At 45.8% G+C, this 17470-nt stretch overlaps 1 protein-coding gene across 2 annotated transcripts in view; it reads left to right on the forward strand.

The window, feature by feature from the left end:
- Positions 1 to 17470, forward strand: part of LOC124020987 (DEP domain-containing mTOR-interacting protein-like) — a 63585-nt gene that overhangs the window by 626 nt on the left and 45489 nt on the right. Inside the window, exons 1-5 of one of the 2 annotated variants that reach the window (XM_046336305.1) lie at positions 123 to 318; positions 454 to 537; positions 1028 to 1123; positions 8884 to 9062; positions 10448 to 10571. In XM_046336305.1, coding sequence (XP_046192261.1) covers positions 524 to 537; positions 1028 to 1123; positions 8884 to 9062; positions 10448 to 10571 — 413 coding nt within the window. In that variant the 5' untranslated portion in view covers positions 123 to 318; positions 454 to 523. Of the gene's footprint in view, positions 1 to 122; positions 319 to 453; positions 538 to 1027; positions 1124 to 8883; positions 9063 to 10447; positions 10572 to 17470 lie in introns of those variants that run through there. The other variant, XM_046336306.1, reaches the window with a different exon arrangement.

The following is a 17470-nucleotide window of genomic DNA, read 5'->3' on the forward strand; positions in this document are numbered from 1 at the left end:
CGAAAACGCGACGTGGGGACCGCAGTTGTGCCGCATCAAGCCAAATTCGTGATGTGACGCCGTCGCGGAAACGGTAAAACGTAATCTAGCGTCTTCTAGCGACAAAATCAAGGAGCCAATAGCTGTAATCACTGAAAACCAGTCGGCAACACTGCACGGTGTCAACGTGCTTTTCATGGTAGGATCGCGTAGTAAACAGAGGCAGAGGTCGGAGTGGAGCTCATTACTACTGAAGAAATCTATGCACATTTCACAAGGAATCGCTGTTCGTTGAATGAAGCTTTACCGACGAGAAAATGATATGCAGACGTCTAGATGGTTAGCGGACCGGTTTAATTTTTAGAATGCAAAAGAAGTTCAACATCAAGCTAGTGTCCCCTCTTGCATAGCTATAGATAGCGTCTGTCCATTCTTCACTGTGTCAAACGTGTTTTTTGTAAATGCATTTCTCAGATTATGCTGCTGGTTTGCAAATCTAGGACAACGTGATCTCGAGGAACAATAAATCAGCTCATTTTTATCCATGGTGTTTGCAAGGTAAATTATTTGAAAAAAATGTTATGGATTTAACTGTGCACGTAATGATCAAATACTATACAGCACATGTGTGTCAGAGATGGACCACAAAGCAGAGGTGTTTTACCTGTGATCATGGAGGATATGAGTGCACTGTGAGCTAACGTTATCTAAACTATCCTGGCTATTTCAATAGACTGTGCTGTTGATATTCTGCCATTTTTGGGGGGGGATATACGAATGACTGGTTACGTCAGTTATGACACTAATACAGTATAGCTACAGTCATTAGGACAGAATACAGGGGAGCTATTCAGACACCTTGTCAATGACAAGGATAGGCAGCTATGTATGTATGTTGTACTGTACAGTGGAGCTATTCAGACGGCTGGTCAATGACACAAGATAGGCAGCTATGTATGTAGTACTGTAGCTCGTTTTCACAGGCTATGATGCCTTTGTCTTGTGTACAGTATTTACAGTGCCAGTAATATTTCCGTTGTTTTAACAGTTGTAAAGAGATGGATGGTATCGGGAACACAATGCAGAAGAAGGCTGCGGAGCTCGAGCGCATGGCCGAGGTTCTCGTCACCGGAGAGCAGTTGAGGTAGGAGTGGCTGGCTCGAGCTGAGAGCTCTGTATGATCCTGTTCAAACTGTGTTGCGGCTTTTCAAACAAAGGCGTGAATTGTACCCATTCAAACCAGCGCACAAATACAATACATTTTCTGCATTGCCAATGTGTATTGCGTTGTACTGACCTAGTGCACGCACACAATGTGATTATTTCAAGGCTCAAATGTTTTTTTTTGTTGCATTGTGTAACTGAAAGCTATTCATTCATTCATTCATTGTGGTGTTAAACCTGCTATTTGTGGAACAGAACACACACCCTTGGCCCATATTAGGGTTGCCATAAAAAAATCATGATTGAACTAGTGAGATAGCAGGAAGGGACAGCAGTGAGTGTCAACATCAGTGAAATTACTCTTTATAATTGGCATTGAAACGTTTTATCGTGTGTGTGTGTGTGTGTGTGTGTGTGTGTGTGTGTGTGTGTGGGTGGGGGGGTTGCTGTGTGTTTACAGATCTTTATCTTCATCATGGTCAAATCATATAGGTCAGTCAATAAACTCAAAGTCAGTGTTCCCTATCAGTGGTTAATCTTTGACCCTCTCTAAAATGGTCACTTTTAACCAGGGCTGTGATAATATCAGTATCACATTTATCTTTCTATGGCAAAAATGAAAACTGGATGCAGACCAAACTCTTTTTGTCCTTTAAAAAAACCTGCTGTGTGTAAAATATTGTGTTGTAACTTTGAAAATAAATACATGTGTCTCTGAATGACAACGTAATGTTTTCCTAAAGAAGTTAAATCTGCCTTATCTGGAACACAATGCCACGATACTAACGAGTATTCTCCCTGGCCCTACTTTTAACACGCCACAGCATGGCACAGTACTAGTCTGGTCTAGATGGTATGTCTTTTATCCTACCACAGTACTAGTCTGGTCTAGTTGGCATGTCTTTTATCCTACCACAGTACTAGTCTGGTCTAGTTGGCCCTACTTTTAACCTACCACAGTACTAGTCTGGTCTAGTTGGCATGTCTTTTATCCTACCACAGTACTAGTCTAGTCTGGTCTAGTTGGCATGTCTTTTAACCTACCACAGTACTAGTCTAGTCTGGTCTAGTTGGCATGTCTTTTAACCTACCACAGTACTAGTCTGGTCTAGTTGGCATGTCTTTTAACCTACCACAGTACTAGTCTGGTCTAGTTGGCATGTCTTTTAACCTACCACAGTACTAGTCTGGTCTAGTTGGCATGTCTTTTATCCTACCACAGTACTAGTCTGGTCTAGTTGGCATGTCTTTATCCTACCACAGTACTAGTCTGGTCTAGTTGGCATGTCTTTATCCTACCACAGTACTAGTCTAGTCTGGTCTAGTTGGCATGTCTTTATCCTACCACAGTACTAGTCTGGTCTAGTTGGCATGTCTTTTAACCTACCACAGTACTAGTCTGGTCTAGTTGGCATGTCTTTTAACCTACCACAGTACTAGTCTGGTCTAGTTGGCATGTCTTTATCCTACCACAGTACTAGTCTGGTCTAGTTGGCATGTTTTTCTCCCAACAAAGTAATAACCTCATGCATAATGTAATTAAGAACAGGAAGACTTGTGTCTCTAAATCATATCATTGACTAGAGGTCATCTGGGGATAGGCTATGTCTGCCTCCCAAATGGCCCCTGTTGCCTTTCTAGTGTAGGGGAATGCGGTGCTCTGTCTTAGACATGCTGACACAGATGTTGCTGGCCACTGGCTAGCACTAGCAGCGCTGCCTGGAATAATTGGTCACAGCTGAACATAGTGCACCTGCCTCCCTTTGGCCCAGTTGAACAAGAGTACAAGACATGCTGTTGTGCTGAAGATTAGCTCGTAGCTTATCGGCAGGTAGCCTAGTGGTCAGTATGTTGGGCCAGTAACCGAAAGGTTGCTAGATCGAATCCCCGACTTGACAAGGTAAAAAGCTGTCATTCTGCCCCTGAACAAGTTAACCCACTGTTCCCCTGAACAAGTTACCCACTGTTCCCTGGTAGGCCATCATTGTAAATAAGACTCTGTTCTTAACTGACTTGCCTAGTTAAATTAGAATGGTATTTTTGACCCCTGGCTTTATAATTCTCGTGAGGAAACCAAGCCGTGTGGATTCATGGCAGGTTGCCCTATGGGTTTAGGTTACTCGCTACATAGTGCACTACTTTGACGAGAGCCCCATAGGGCCTCGAGGCTCGGACTGAGCTGCCAAATCGAATCCAGGAGACGCTAGTCAGTAGTAGATTCTACAGAGACCTTTAATCCAGGAGACGCTAGACAGTAGTAGATTTTACAGAGACCTCTAATCCAGGAGACAGTAGTAGATTTTACAGAGATCTCTAATCCAGGAGACGGTAGTAGATTCTAGAAATCTCTAATCCAGGAGACAGTAGTAGATTCTAGAGATCTCTAATCCAGGAGACAGTAGTAGATTCTAGAGATCTCTAATCCAGGAGACAGTAGTAGATTCTAGAGATCTCTAATCCAGGAGACAGTAGTAGATTCTACAGAGACCTCTAAATCAGGAGACAGTAGTAGATTTTACAGAGACCTCTAATCCAGGAGACCGTAGTAGATTTTACAGAGACCTCTTATCCAGGAGACTGTAGTAGATTTTACAGAGACCTCTTATCCAGGAGACAGTAGTAGATTTTACAGAGACCTCTAATCCAGGAGACAGTAGTAGATTCTACAGAGACCTCTAATCCAGGAGACAGTAGTAGATTCTACAGAGACCTCTAATCCAGGAGACAGTAGTAGATTCTACAGAGACCTCTAATCCAGGAGACTCTAGACAGTAGTAGATTCTACAGAGACCTCTAATCCAGGAGACACTAGATAGTAGTAGATTCTACAGAGACCTCTAATCCAGGAGACTCTAGACAGTAGTAGATTCTACAGAGACCTCTAATCCAGGAGACAGTAGTAGATTCTACAGAGACCTCTAATCCAGGAGACTCTAGACAGTAGTAGATTCTACAGAGACCTCTAATCCAGGAGAATCTAGACAGTAGTAGATTCTACAGAGACCTCTAATCCAGGAGAATCTAGACAGTAGTAGATTCTACAGAGACCTCTAATCCAGGAGACTCTAGACAGTAGTAGATTCTACAGAGACCTCTAATCCAGGAGACTCTAGACAGTAGTAGATTCTACAGAGACCTCTAATCCAGGAGACTCTAGACAGTAGTAGATTCTACAGAGACCTCTAATCCAGGAGACTCTAGACAGTAGTAGATTCTACAGAGACCTCTAATCCAGGAGACTATAGACAGTAGTAGATTCTACAGAGACCTCTAATCCAGGAGACTCTAGACAGTAGTAGATTCTACAGAGACCTCTAATCCAGGAGACTCTAGACAGTAGTAGATTCTACAGAGACCTCTAATCCAGGAGACTCTAGACAGTAGTAGATTCTACAGAGACCTCTAATCCAGGAGACTAGACAGTAGTAGATTCTACAGAGACCTCTAATCCAGGAGACTCTAGACAGTAGTAGATTCTACAGAGACCTCTAATCCAGGAGACTCTAGACAGTAGTAGATTCTACAGAGACCTCTAATCCAGGAGACTCTAGACAGTAGTAGATTCTACAGAGACCTCTAATCCAGGAGACAGTAGTAGATTCTACAGAGACCTCTAATCCAGGAGACTCTAGACAGTAGTAGATTCTACAGAGACCTCTAATCCAGGAGACTATAGACAGTAGTAGATTCTACAGAGACCTCTAATCCAGGAGACTCTAGACAGTAGTAGATTCTACAGAGACCTCTAATCCAGGAGACTCTAGACAGTAGTAGATTCTACAGAGACCTCTAATCCAGGAGACTCTAGACAGTAGTAGATTCTACAGAGACCTCTAATCCAGGAGACTCTAGACAGTAGTAGATTCTACAGAGACCTCTAATCCAGGAGAATCTAGACAGTAGTAGATTCTACAGAGACCTCTAATCCAGGAGACTCTAGACAGTAGTAGATTCTACAGAGACCTCTAATCCAGGAGACGCTAGACAGTAGTAGATTCTACAGAGACCTCTAATCCAGGAGACTCTAGACAGTAGTAGATTCTACAGAGACCTCTAATCCAGGAGACTCTAGACAATAGTAGATTCTACAGAGACCTCTAATCCAGGAGACTCTAGACAGTAGTAGATTCTACAGAGACCTCTAATCCAGGAGACTCTAGACAGTAGTAGATTCTACAGAGACCTCTAATCCAGGAGACTCTAGACAGTAGTAGATTCTACAGAGACCTCTAATCCAGGAGACTCTAGACAGTAGTAGATTCTACAGAGACCTCTAATCCAGGAGACTCTAGACAGTAGTAGATTCTACAGAGACCTCTAATCCAGGAGACTCTAGACAGTAGTAGATTCTACAGAGACCTCTAATCCAGGAGACAGTAGTAGATTTTACAGAGACCTCTAATCCAGGAGACAGTAGTAGATTTTACAGAGACCTCTAATCCAGGAGACAGTAGTAGATTCTACAGAGACCTCTAATCCAGGAGACAGTAGTAGATTTTACAGAGACCTCTAATCCAGGAGACTCTAGACAGTAGTAGATTCTACAGAGACCTCTAATCCAGGAGACGCTAGACAGTAGTAGATTCTACAGAGACCTCTAATCCAGGAGACGCTAGACAGTAGTAGATTCTACAGAGACCTCTAATCCAGGAGACAGTAGTAGATTCTACAGAGACCTCTAATCCAGGAGACTCTAGACAGTAGTAGATTCTACAGAGACCTCTAATCCAGGAGACTCTAGACAGTAGTAGATTCTACAGAGACCTCTAATCCAGGAGACTCTAGACAGTAGTAGATTCTACAGAGACCTCTAATCCAGGAGACACTGCTGTCTTTCTCCGTCTTCGTACTGAAAGAGGAGCCAGAATACACAAGGAACCCAGAGTGTGTAAAGAGTTCTTGTGCTATCCTGTCTGTCTGCTGAGGCCTGGGACATTTATTCAACTTTGCATTTAATGACCTGGACAGACACTCCAAATCACTCGGACCTGACTGATTTATATGACGTGCACCACCTACATAACAGCCCCTTATACATACTGAGGTATCAGTTTAAAAAAATGGTTAATTGTTCATTTTTGTGACTGTTTCAGTTCATTTTTAATGAGGACACCTGTCAAATTTGATTTGAAGTGCACCACCTACATAAGAACTTCTAAATCTCTTCATCCATCCTCCTCAGACCTGTCTACTTTATCCCTCTGTCCATCCTCCTCAGACCTGTCTACTTTAGGGCATACAAACAGTATGCAGTCAAACGTTTGAAAACACCTACTCATTCAAGGTTTTTTTATTTTGACTATTTTCAAGACATCAAAACTATGAAATAACACGCATGAAATTGTGTTGTAACGAAAAAAGTGTTTTATATTATAGATTCTTCAAAGTAGTCACCCTTTGCCTTCATGACATCTTTGCACACTCTTGGCATTCTCTCAACCAGCTTCACCTGGAATGCTTTTCCAACAGTCTTGAAGAAGTTCCCACAAATGCTGAGCACTTGTTGGCTGCTTTTCCTTCACACTGCGGTCCAACTCATCCCAAACCATCTCAATATGGGTTGAGGTCGGGTGATTGTGGAGGCCAGGTCATCTGATGCAGCACTCCATCACTATCTTTCTTGGTCAAATAGCCCTTACACAGCCTGGAGGTGTGTGCTGGATCGTTGTCCTATCAAAAAAAACAAATGATAGTCCCACTAAGCCCAAACCAGATGGGATGGCGTATCGCTGCAGAATGCTGTGGTAGCCATGCTGGATAAGTGTGTCTTAAGTTCTAAATAAATCAGTGTCACCAGGAAGACACCATTACACCATAACACCACCTCCTCCATGCTTCATGCTCCATGCTTCCTCCATGCTTCATCATCCGTTCACCTACTCTGCTTCTCATAATGACAGTGGTTGGAACCCCACATGCAGAGATCATCCGTTCACCTACTCTGCTTCTCATAATGACACAGTGGTTGGAACCCCACATGCAGAGATCATCCGTTCACCTACTCTGCTTCTCATAATGACAGTGGTTGGAACCCCACATGCAGAGATCATCCGTTCACCTACTCTGCTTCTCATAATGACACAGTGGTTGGAACCCCACATGCAGAGATCATCCGTTCACCTACTCTGTGTCTCATAATGACATGGTGGTTGGAACCAAACATCTCATATTTGGACTCTAGGCCGAAGGTCACATTTCCACCAGTCTAATGTCCATTGCTTGTGTTTCTTGGCCCAAGCAAGTCTCTTCTTCTTATTGGTGTCCTTTAGTAGTGTTTTTCTTGCAGCAAATCAACCATGAAGGCCTGATTCACACGGTCTCCTCTGAACAGTTGATGTTGAGATGCGTCCGTTACTTGAACTCTGTGAAGCATTTATTTGGGCTGCAATTTCTGAGGCTGGTAACTCTAATGAACTTATCTTCTGCAGCAGAGGTAACTCTGGGTCTTCCATTCCTGTGGTGGTCCTCATGAGAAAGTTTCATCGTAGTGCTTGATGGTTTTTGCGACTGCACTTGAAGAAACTTTCAAAGTTCTTGAAATTGACTGACTTTCATGTCTTAAAGTAATGATGGTCTGTCATTTCTCTTTGCTTATTTGAGCTGTTCAAGCCATAATATGGACTTGGTTGTTTACCAAATAAGGCTATCTTCTGTATACCACCTCTACTTTGTCACAACACAACTGATTGGCTCAAACACAGTAAGAAGGAAATAAATTCCAGAAATGACCTTAACAAGGCACACCTGTTAATTGAAATGCATTCCAGGTGACTACCTGGAGAGAATGCCTACACTGTGCAATGCTGTCATCAAGGCAAAGGGTAGCTAATTTGAAGAACATCAAATATATTTCGATTTAACACTTTTTTTGGTTACTACATGATTCCATATGTGTTCTGTCATAGTTTTGATTTCTTCACTACTATTCTACAATGTAGAAAATAATAATAATATATATATATATATTAAACTGAAATGAGTAGGTGTATCAAAACGTATGACGAGCACTGTACCTACATAAGGAAATCATAACACAATCCTAATTCATCCATCCACATCCTCCTCAGACCTGTCTGTCGGATGTCCTACCCACCAACACTGTATCTGAGGAGCAAAACCTACTAGGTTACAGAGGCTTCATAACACAATCCTAATTCATCCATCCACATCCTCCTCAGACCTGTCTGTCGGATGTCCTACCCACCAACACTGTATCTGAGGAGCAAAACCTACTAGGTTACAGAGGCTTCATAACACAATCCTAATTCATCCATCCACATCCTCCTCAGACCTGTCTGTCGGATGTCCTACCCACCAACACTGTATCTGAGGAGCAAAACCTACTAGGTTACAGAGGCTTCATAACACAATGATAATCCCTACACACTGCACTCATCAGCAGAATGCTCTGAATATCCTCCTTACATAACTTCAAATGAACAATTATTTTTAAATGAAGAATATAAAACAAGTTTTTGACTTCAAAAGGAGATAAAAACCCAGCCAATACTGTGAGTCAGCATGTTGTGTCACTGACTATCTCACATAACCACAGTTCAGAGGTCACCACACTGTTTGGTTGTTGTCACTTCCTCTTGGAGACCACTACCAAGAAACTGGAACATGTGCTACGAATTCACAACACATGTACATGCAAGTCCTTCCTGAGAGAACATGGAGTACAGAGGGGGACAGGCTACAGTTTGTCAATAGCCTGACGTTGTGTCGTTCGTTCCACAGGCTGCGTCTCCATGAAGGGAAGGTGGTTAAGGACCGCAGGCATCACCTGAGGACGTATCCCAACTGCTTTGTGGCCAAGGAGCTGATCGACTGGCTGCTGGAGCACAAGGAGGCGTCAGACAGAGACACGGCCATCAACATCATGCAGAAACTCCTGGATCAAAGCATCATCCATCACGGTAGGGCCTTCTGACATGACCAGACACGTCTGGGCTGTGTTCATTAGGAACCAAATGGAAGTAAATGGACTGAAACCGGGAGAGATTTCCTGGACCTGTCCAATAATAAATGCTCATTTTTCGTTGTCCATTGCTAAGCATTTGATGATGGTGTGCCCTAATTAATACTCCTCTGAGATTGGGGGTTTTCTGGGAACAGACAGATCCTGCTTCTCTACAGTCTTCAAATACAATTGTATTCGTCACATGCGCCTGACAGGGAAATGCTTACTTATGAGGCCCGAACCAACAATGCAGTTTAGAAAAATACGGATAAGAATAAGAAATAAAAGTAACACGTAATTAAAGAGCAACAGTGAAATAACAATAACAAACCTGCTTCTCTACAGTCTTCTGACATGACTTCTATCTGGTTGTCATTCATGTAATGTAATGTAATGTAAATCAGGGCACTCAGCAGAATGTTCTGCGTCAGGTTGTTTTGTTTTTCCGTATGCTGATAGTCCCTGCCTGTTTCAAACGTGGTTTTGTTTTTCTGTATGCTGATAGTCCCTGTCTGTTTCAAATGTGGTTTTGTTTAGTACCTAATGTTCTTCCATTTTAATGTAAAGAGACGAATCCTCTCTCTCCTCTGTCTCTCTCTCCTCTCTCTCTCTCTCCTCTCTCTCTCTCTCCTCTCTGTCTCTCTCTGTCTCTCATCTCTCTGTCTCTGTCTCTCATCTCTCTGTCTCTCTGTCTCTCATCTCTCTGTCTCTCTCTAGTTGGTTGTCTTTCTCTCAGCCAGTCTGGATATCTTGTTGAAGGTTGTGTGTGTGTGTGTGTGTGTGTCAAGGATACACCGTGTGTAGCTGATGACCTATGAGTTTCCAGAAAGCGGAGTAGCTAACATAACACTTTAAACTCAGACCTCACCACTCAAAGAACAGCAAAGTGCTTCATTTGGCAAATTTCGTTCACTTCAGAGGATTGACAGGCTCTGGGTTATCGAAACGTAATGGCATTATTAACTACGAAGCTTTCGAGTAAACTCGCCTCTGTTTAGTGGGCTGTTAGTGTGGGGGAAAAGAGGAGGCCATTAGCAGTTAGCTAACTCAGCTCTGTTTAGTGGGCTGTTCGTGTGGGGGAAAAGAGGAGGCCATTAGCAGTTAGCTAACTCAGCTCTGTTTAGTGGGCTGTTAGTGTGGGGGAAAAGAGGAGGCCATTAGCAGTTAGCTAACTCAGCTCTGTTTAGTGGGCTGTTCGTGTGGGGGAAAAGAGGAGGCCATTAGCAGTTAGCTAACTCAGCTCTGTTTAGTGGGCTGTTAGTGTGTGTATGGGGGGGGGATATGATGCAATTATCAGTTCACTAAATGTAAACAAACATTGTTCCTCTTTTTGTATTGCAGTCTGTGACGAGCACAAGGAGTTCAAAGACATGAAACTGTTCTATCGCTTCAGGAAAGACGACGGGACGTTTCCACTGGACAACGAAGCCAAGGTCTTCATGAGGGGACAACGGATATATGAAAAGTAGGTTATCAATTCAATGAACCCAGAGTGGCTTTTTGTTCTGTTGATGGGAGGGAGAAATGTTATCCAGGGGGAAAAACCAAGTAAAAAGCTTTCTCATTACAGCGAGTTCTTACTTGTTATATACAATCAATTAAATATGTTCTGAACAGTATTATTTTTAGGGTGTAGGCATCCTGTTTGTGTTGTTGTTACCAGTCTAGTACATGGTGTTGTTCAGCAGGCAGGCGAGAGTGGTTAGAGTCTAATAGTTTCCATAGAAACCCCCTCCTCAACCAGATAGATCTCGTTCAGTCACTCTGCCAGCTACAGTCATCTCTCTGTCTCTCTGTCTCTCTCTGTCTCTCTGTCTCTCTCTGTGTCTCTCTGTCTTTGTCTGGTACAGACAACTAGCTATGAAGGATAAATACTGTAGTTTTGGTGCAGGTACAGACAACTAGCACAAAAATAATAGTGCAATTATTATCAAAACAATTAGATATAATATTTCATCAAATGAATAATATCACTAAATCAAACCCCAGTCGCCAAGGGGATGAGTGGTCTGAAGTTGGCTGCATTACTGCCAGACCAGACTCCAGGACATTAGCAAGGGGGATGAGTTGGCTGCATTACTGCTAGACCAGACTCCAGGACATTAGCAGACAGAACATTCTAGCAGCATAGCAACATGCTGTTTGATTTGATATGCAATTTGTAGTTGGACCGTATCAAATGTAATTCATTCAGGGGGGTTTCTATGGAATGGACCTTCCCTGGTCTCTTTGTTGTGTGTGTGTGTTTGTGTGACCAGGTAGACCAGTTGAGAACAAGTTCTCATTTACAACTGCGACCTGGCCAAGGTAAAGCAAAGCAGTGCGACACAAACAACAACACAGAGTTACACATGGAATAAACAAACATACAGTCAATAACACAATATAAACAGTCTATATACAGTGTGTGCAAATGTAGTAAGGTTAGGGAGGTAAGGCAATAAATAGGCCATATAGGCAAAATAATTACAATTTAGCAATTAACACTGGAGTGATAGATGTGCAGATGATGATGTGCAAGTAGAGATACTGGGGTGCAAAAGAGCAAAAGGTAAATGCTTTGTTACAATGTGTTAACTGCCAACTTAAATACTCCACTCATGACAGAGACAGTATGTTGAAATTCACCCTCAGGCATCTTGTATTGGCTGCTACTACCTAACTTACTACGCAGTAAGAATGCAAGTGTCTCTCTCTTAGTTTTTTCTTTATTTAAGGCTAGCCCCTCTCCTGTCTGCTCAGGCTGGCCTCCCTGCCCCCTCTCCTCAGGCTGGCCTCCCTGCCCCCTCTGTCTGCTCGGGCTGGCCTCCCTGCCCCCTCTGTCTGCTCGGGCTGGCCTCCCTGCCCCCTCTGTCTGCTCGGGCTGGCCTCCCTGCCCCCTCTGTCTGCTCGGGCTGGCCTCCCTGCCCCCTCTGTCTGCTCGGGCTGGCCTCCCTGCCCCCTCTGTCTGCTCGGGCTGGCCTCCCTGCCCCCTCTGTCTGCTCGGGCTGGCCTCCCTGCCCCCTCTGTCTGCTCGGGCTGGCCTCCCTGCCCCCTCTGTCTGCTCGGGCTGGCCTCCCTGCCCCCTCTGTCTGCTCGGGCTGGCCTCCCTGCCCCCTCTGTCTGCTCGGGCTGGCCTCCCTGCCCCCTCTGTCTGCTCGGGCTGGCCTCCCTGCCCCCTCTCCTCGGGCTGGCCTCCCTGCCCCTCTGTCTGCTCGGGCTGGCCTCCCTGCCCCCTCTCCTCGGGCTGGCCTCCCTGCCCCCTCTCCTCGGGCTGGCCTCCCTGCCCCCTCTCCTCGGGCTGGCCTCCTTGCCCCCTCTCCTCGGGCTGGCCTCCCTGCCCCCTCTCCTCGGGCTGGCCTCCTTGCCCCCTCTCCTCGGGCTGGCCTCCCTGCCCCCCCTCTCCTCGGGCTGGCCTCCTTGCCCCCTCTCCTCGGGCTGGCCTCCCTGCCCCCTCTCCTCGGGCTGGCCTCCCTGCCCCCTCTCCTCGGGCTGGCCTCCCTGCCCCCTCTCCTCGGGCTGGCCTCCTGCCCCCTCTCCTCGGGCTGGCCTCCCTGCCCCCTCTCCTCGGGCTGGCCTCCCTGCCCCCTCTCCTTATGATGGTGCTGTGCTTTCATTACATTTTCAATTCAGATTGAATTTCACTAGGACATCATGACGTCCACCATTATGTTGTAAATTACACTTGTTATTGTAGTTTTACACGCCTGCAGAATGTAGGTCTAGTGCCTCTCTAGTTCGGTAATACTCTGTGACTGTGTCTTGTGTTGTAGCGATCTGCCAGCTCCACAGCAACCTTCTTTGTGCCAGCTCCTGCTCCAGCCCCTGTGGTGGTCGAGCCAGCCTCCCCCTGAGGTGTGTGTGTGTGTGTGTGTGTGTGTGTGTGTGTGTGTGTGTGTGTGTGTGTGTGTGTGTGTGTGTGTGTGTGTGTGTGTGTGTGTGTGTGTGTGTGTGTGTGTGTGTGTGTGTGTGTGTGTGTGTGTGTGTGTGTGTGTGTGTGTGTGTGGCGTAACAGGAAGACAGGCAGGGCCAGTGTTAGGGTGTATTTATGTAGTCACCATGGTGGAGGGACACACAGCCTGGTTTAGTGGAAGTATGCAGGCTACACCTCATCAGACTAGAGACTCAAACAAGCACAGCTACAAACAAACTACCTGTGTGTGTCCTGGAATCCCAGGCCAAGTTCCCAGTACAGGAAGAGCTGTTGTATGGTTGTGCACAGTCTCGAAACAACGGGGGGAGTCAACAGGGACAATCTCAAGGCGATATTTAACCTCATGGTTTGACTATTGTCCTCCTGCCTGACCAACCAGAGTGAAGATAAACTCCAGTTCCTGGTTGTCTGGGCCTGTAGTGTTTAGAGGGGGATGAAGGAACCCTTTTTTTTAGAGAATCAACAAAGCGAACCTTTCCTTCTCACAACGAGCAGGGTGGCCTCGGCCCTGAACCCAGACCTGTGTGGTGTTAATGGTGGCGACTGCGTCCTCGTTCCTCCTTCCCAAGCAGTTCAACCATAATGCTTCCACTTGTCTCATTTCAAATCAAATCAAATCAAATGTATTTATATAGCCCTTCGTACATCAGCTGATATCTCAAAGTGCTGTACAGAAACCCAGCCTAAAACCCCAAACAGCAAGCAATGCAGGTGTAGAAGCACGGTGGCTCGGAAAAACTCCCTAGAAAGGTCAAAACCTAGGAAGAAACCTAGAGAGGAACCGGGCTATGTGGGGTGGCCAGTCCTCTTCTGGCTGTGTCTGGTGGAGATTATAACAGAACATGGCCAAGATGTTCAAATGTTCATAAATGACCAGCATGGTCAAATAATAACAAGGCAGAACAGTTGAAACTGGAGCAGCAGCACAGTCTGGTGGACCGGGGACAGCAAGGAGTCATCATGTCAGGTAGTCCTGGGGCACGGTCCTAGGGCTCAGGTCCTCCGAGAGAGAGAAAGAAAGAGAGAATTAGAGAGAGCATATGTGGGGTGGCCCATCCTCTTCTGGCATTTGAAGGAGTTGTGACGTCTACAGTGGTGATTAGACACGGGGAAGTCTACAGTGGTGATTAGACACGGGGAAGTCTACAGTGGTGATTAGACACGGGGGAAGTCTACAGTGGTGATTGGACACGGGGGAAGTCTACAGTGGTGATTGGACACGGGGGTCTACAAGTCTGGACAGTGGTGATTGGACACGGGAAGTCTACAGTGGTGATTGGACACGGGAAGTCTACAGTGGTGATTGGACACGGGAAGTCTACAGTGGTGATTGGACACGGGAAGTCTACAGTGGTGATTGGACACGGGAAGTCTACAGTGGTGATTGGACACGGGGAAGTCTACAGTGGTGATTGGACACGGGGAAGTCTACAGTGGTGATTGGACACGGGGAAGTCTACAGTGGTGATTGGACACGGGGAAGTCTACAGTGGTGATTGGACACGGGGAAGTCTACAGTGGTGATTGGACACGGGGAAGTCTACAGTGGTGATTGGACACGGGAAGTCTACAGTGGTGATTGGACACGGGAAGTCTACAGTGGTGATTGGACACGGGAAGTCTACAGTGGTGATTGGACACGGGAAGTCTACAGTGGTGATTGGACACGGGAAGTCTACAGTGGTGATTGGACACGGGAAGTCTACAGTGGTGATTGGACACGGGGAAGTCTACAGTGGTGATTGGACACGGGAAGTCTACAGTGGTGATTGGACACGGGAAGTCTACAGTGGTGATGGGACACGGGGAAGTCTACAGTGGTGATGGGACACGGGGAAGTCTACAGTGGTGATGGGACACGGGGAAGTCTACAGTGGTGATGGGACACGGGGAAGTCTACAGTGGTGATGGGACACGGGGAAGTCTACAGTGGTGATGGGACACGGGGGAAGTCTACAGTGGTGATGGGACACGGGGAAGTCTACAGTGGTGATGGGACACGGGAAGTCTACAGTGGTGATTAGGGACACGAAGTCTACAGTGGTGATTAGACACGGGGAAGTCTACAGTGGTGATTAGACACGGGGGAAGTCTACAGTGGTGATTAGACACGGGGAAGTCTACAGTGGTGATTAGACACGGGGGAAGTCTACAGTGGTGATTAGACACGGGGGAAGTCTACAGTGGTGATTGGACACGGGGAAGTCTACAGTGGTGATGGGACACGGGGAAGTCTACAGTGGTGATTGGACACGGGGAAGTCTACAGTGGTGATTGGACACGGGGAAGTCTACAGTGGTGATTGGACACGGGGAAGTCTACAGTGGTGATTGGACACGGGGAAGTCTACAGTGGTGATTGGACACGGGGAAGTCTACAGTGGTGATTGGACACGGGGAAGTCTACAGTGGTGATTGGACACGGGGAAGTCTACAGTGGTGATTGGACACGGGGGAAGTCTACAGTGGTGATTAGACACGGGGAAGTCTACAGTGGTGATTAGACACGGGGAAGTCTACAGTGGTGATTGGACACGGGGGAAGTCTACAGTGGTGATTGGACACGGGGGAAGTCTACAGTGGTGATTGGACACGGGGGAAGTCTACAGTGGTGATTGGACACGGGGGAAGTCTACAGTGGTGATTGGACACGGGGGAAGTCTACAGTGGTGATTAGACACTGGGGAAGTCTACAGTGTATACATAACATCCCACAGTGTAAGAGCCCCTCTGCCTACAGCGATCAGGACTCCTGTCCCCGGCGTTGTCCTGTATTCATGTATCCTGTTATGTGTTGTCTCATGGCCACGGCTGTCTAACTGCCCGCTTGGGGTCAATACAGTGTATTGAACAGAACGGAACAGAATGGAGGGGAATTGAATGTGGACAGGCTTTTCTGTGGACCATTCAGTAGTGTAATCCTGCTGTGCCCTGATTTTAGTTTTCTATCTTGGTACCAGCCGGGTCAAACGCTGCTTCTACTTAGTGTTCTGTTGATAAGAAATACAAATAATTGTTTTGAAGGCTGGAGCTCAGACCGTGACGTGATTCAGGCACTCGTTTTCCCTTTTTAATATATACGGCACACGTTTTGTTTCCCTAACCGTCGGTCTAAGTCGATAATGATTTATATATTCTGTGTTAATGATTCTTAGAAATAACTTGAGACTTAAGTCTATCTTTGTGAATTATTACTATTATCATAAACTCAAAGATGAACAACGGCGTTCATTTTGAACAACAGGTTTGAAACTTCTTACAAACACGGTTCAAGAAATCATAAAGAAACAATGCGAAGGCTTTTAATACAAACTAATGCTATGATGAATCCTCCCACACACTGCTGATCTGCAGTGATTGGACCAGAGCCAGTTGGGCTAGCAGGACTAAAGCTGACAGTCTGCCAGTCACAGGAGACCGTGTTGGCACCCTAAACAGCACCCTATCCCCTACACAGTGCACTACTTCTGACCAGAGCTCTAAGGGCCCTAGATAGGAATACACCCGAGTGGCCAAAACATTAGGAACACCTGCTCTTTCCATGACGGACTGACCAGGTGAATCCAGGTGAAAGATATGATCCCTTATTGATGTCACTATGTTTAATCCACTTCAATCAGTGTAGGTGAAGGGGAGGAGACGGGTTAAAGAAGGGTTTTTAAGATACTTGAGACATGGATTGTGTGTCATTCAGAGGGTGAAAGGGCAAGACGAAAGATTAAAGTTCCTTTGAACAGGGAGTGGTAGTAGGTACCAGGCACGTCAAGAACTGCAACGCTTATCATACTCAACAGTTTCCTTTCTCTATCAAGAATGGGCCACCACCCAAATGACATCCAGGCCGCTTGACACAACTGTGGGAAGCATTGGCGTCAACATGGAGTGCTTTCGACACCTTGTAGAGTCCCGTGCCCCGAATCATTGAGGCTCTTGTTCTGATGGCAAAGGGGATGCAACTCAATACTAGGAAGGTGTTCCTAATGTTTTGCACACTTGGTGTAGGTTGTCATTGGGGATGCAGAGTGTATGTAGGATGGAACAGGTTAAGTTCAGGACGTCCATTACCATGTGGTGGCTGTGGTAGCTTAACAGCAGAGCACGTTTACTGTACATTAAAGGACAACTACGCCACTTTTAACACGTGGCTTGGTATTGCCAAGTATTTGGTGACCTACACAGGTTTTAGTGTAATTTAATGATTTCATGTCTGTCGATTTAGTTTAGTGGTGAGCAAGACCGGAAAGTGCTTCTCTGTGACGTTGTCGAGTAGGATGACAACGTCACAGAGAAGAGATGACGACTACAGGAAATGATTTACAGCGACCGATATGACCCGTCTGTAGTTGTCTGATCATCCATCAAATCAAATGTTATTGGTCACAGACACATGGTTCATCATATTGGACCTCCCTCCCAACCATATGTTGCTCTGCTCGTCTTTGTCTAATAACA

The sequence above is a fragment of the Oncorhynchus gorbuscha genome, unplaced genomic scaffold (genome assembly GCF_021184085.1).
Source record: "Oncorhynchus gorbuscha isolate QuinsamMale2020 ecotype Even-year unplaced genomic scaffold, OgorEven_v1.0 Un_scaffold_1011, whole genome shotgun sequence".
Taxonomy (NCBI): Eukaryota; Metazoa; Chordata; class Actinopteri; order Salmoniformes; family Salmonidae; genus Oncorhynchus; species Oncorhynchus gorbuscha.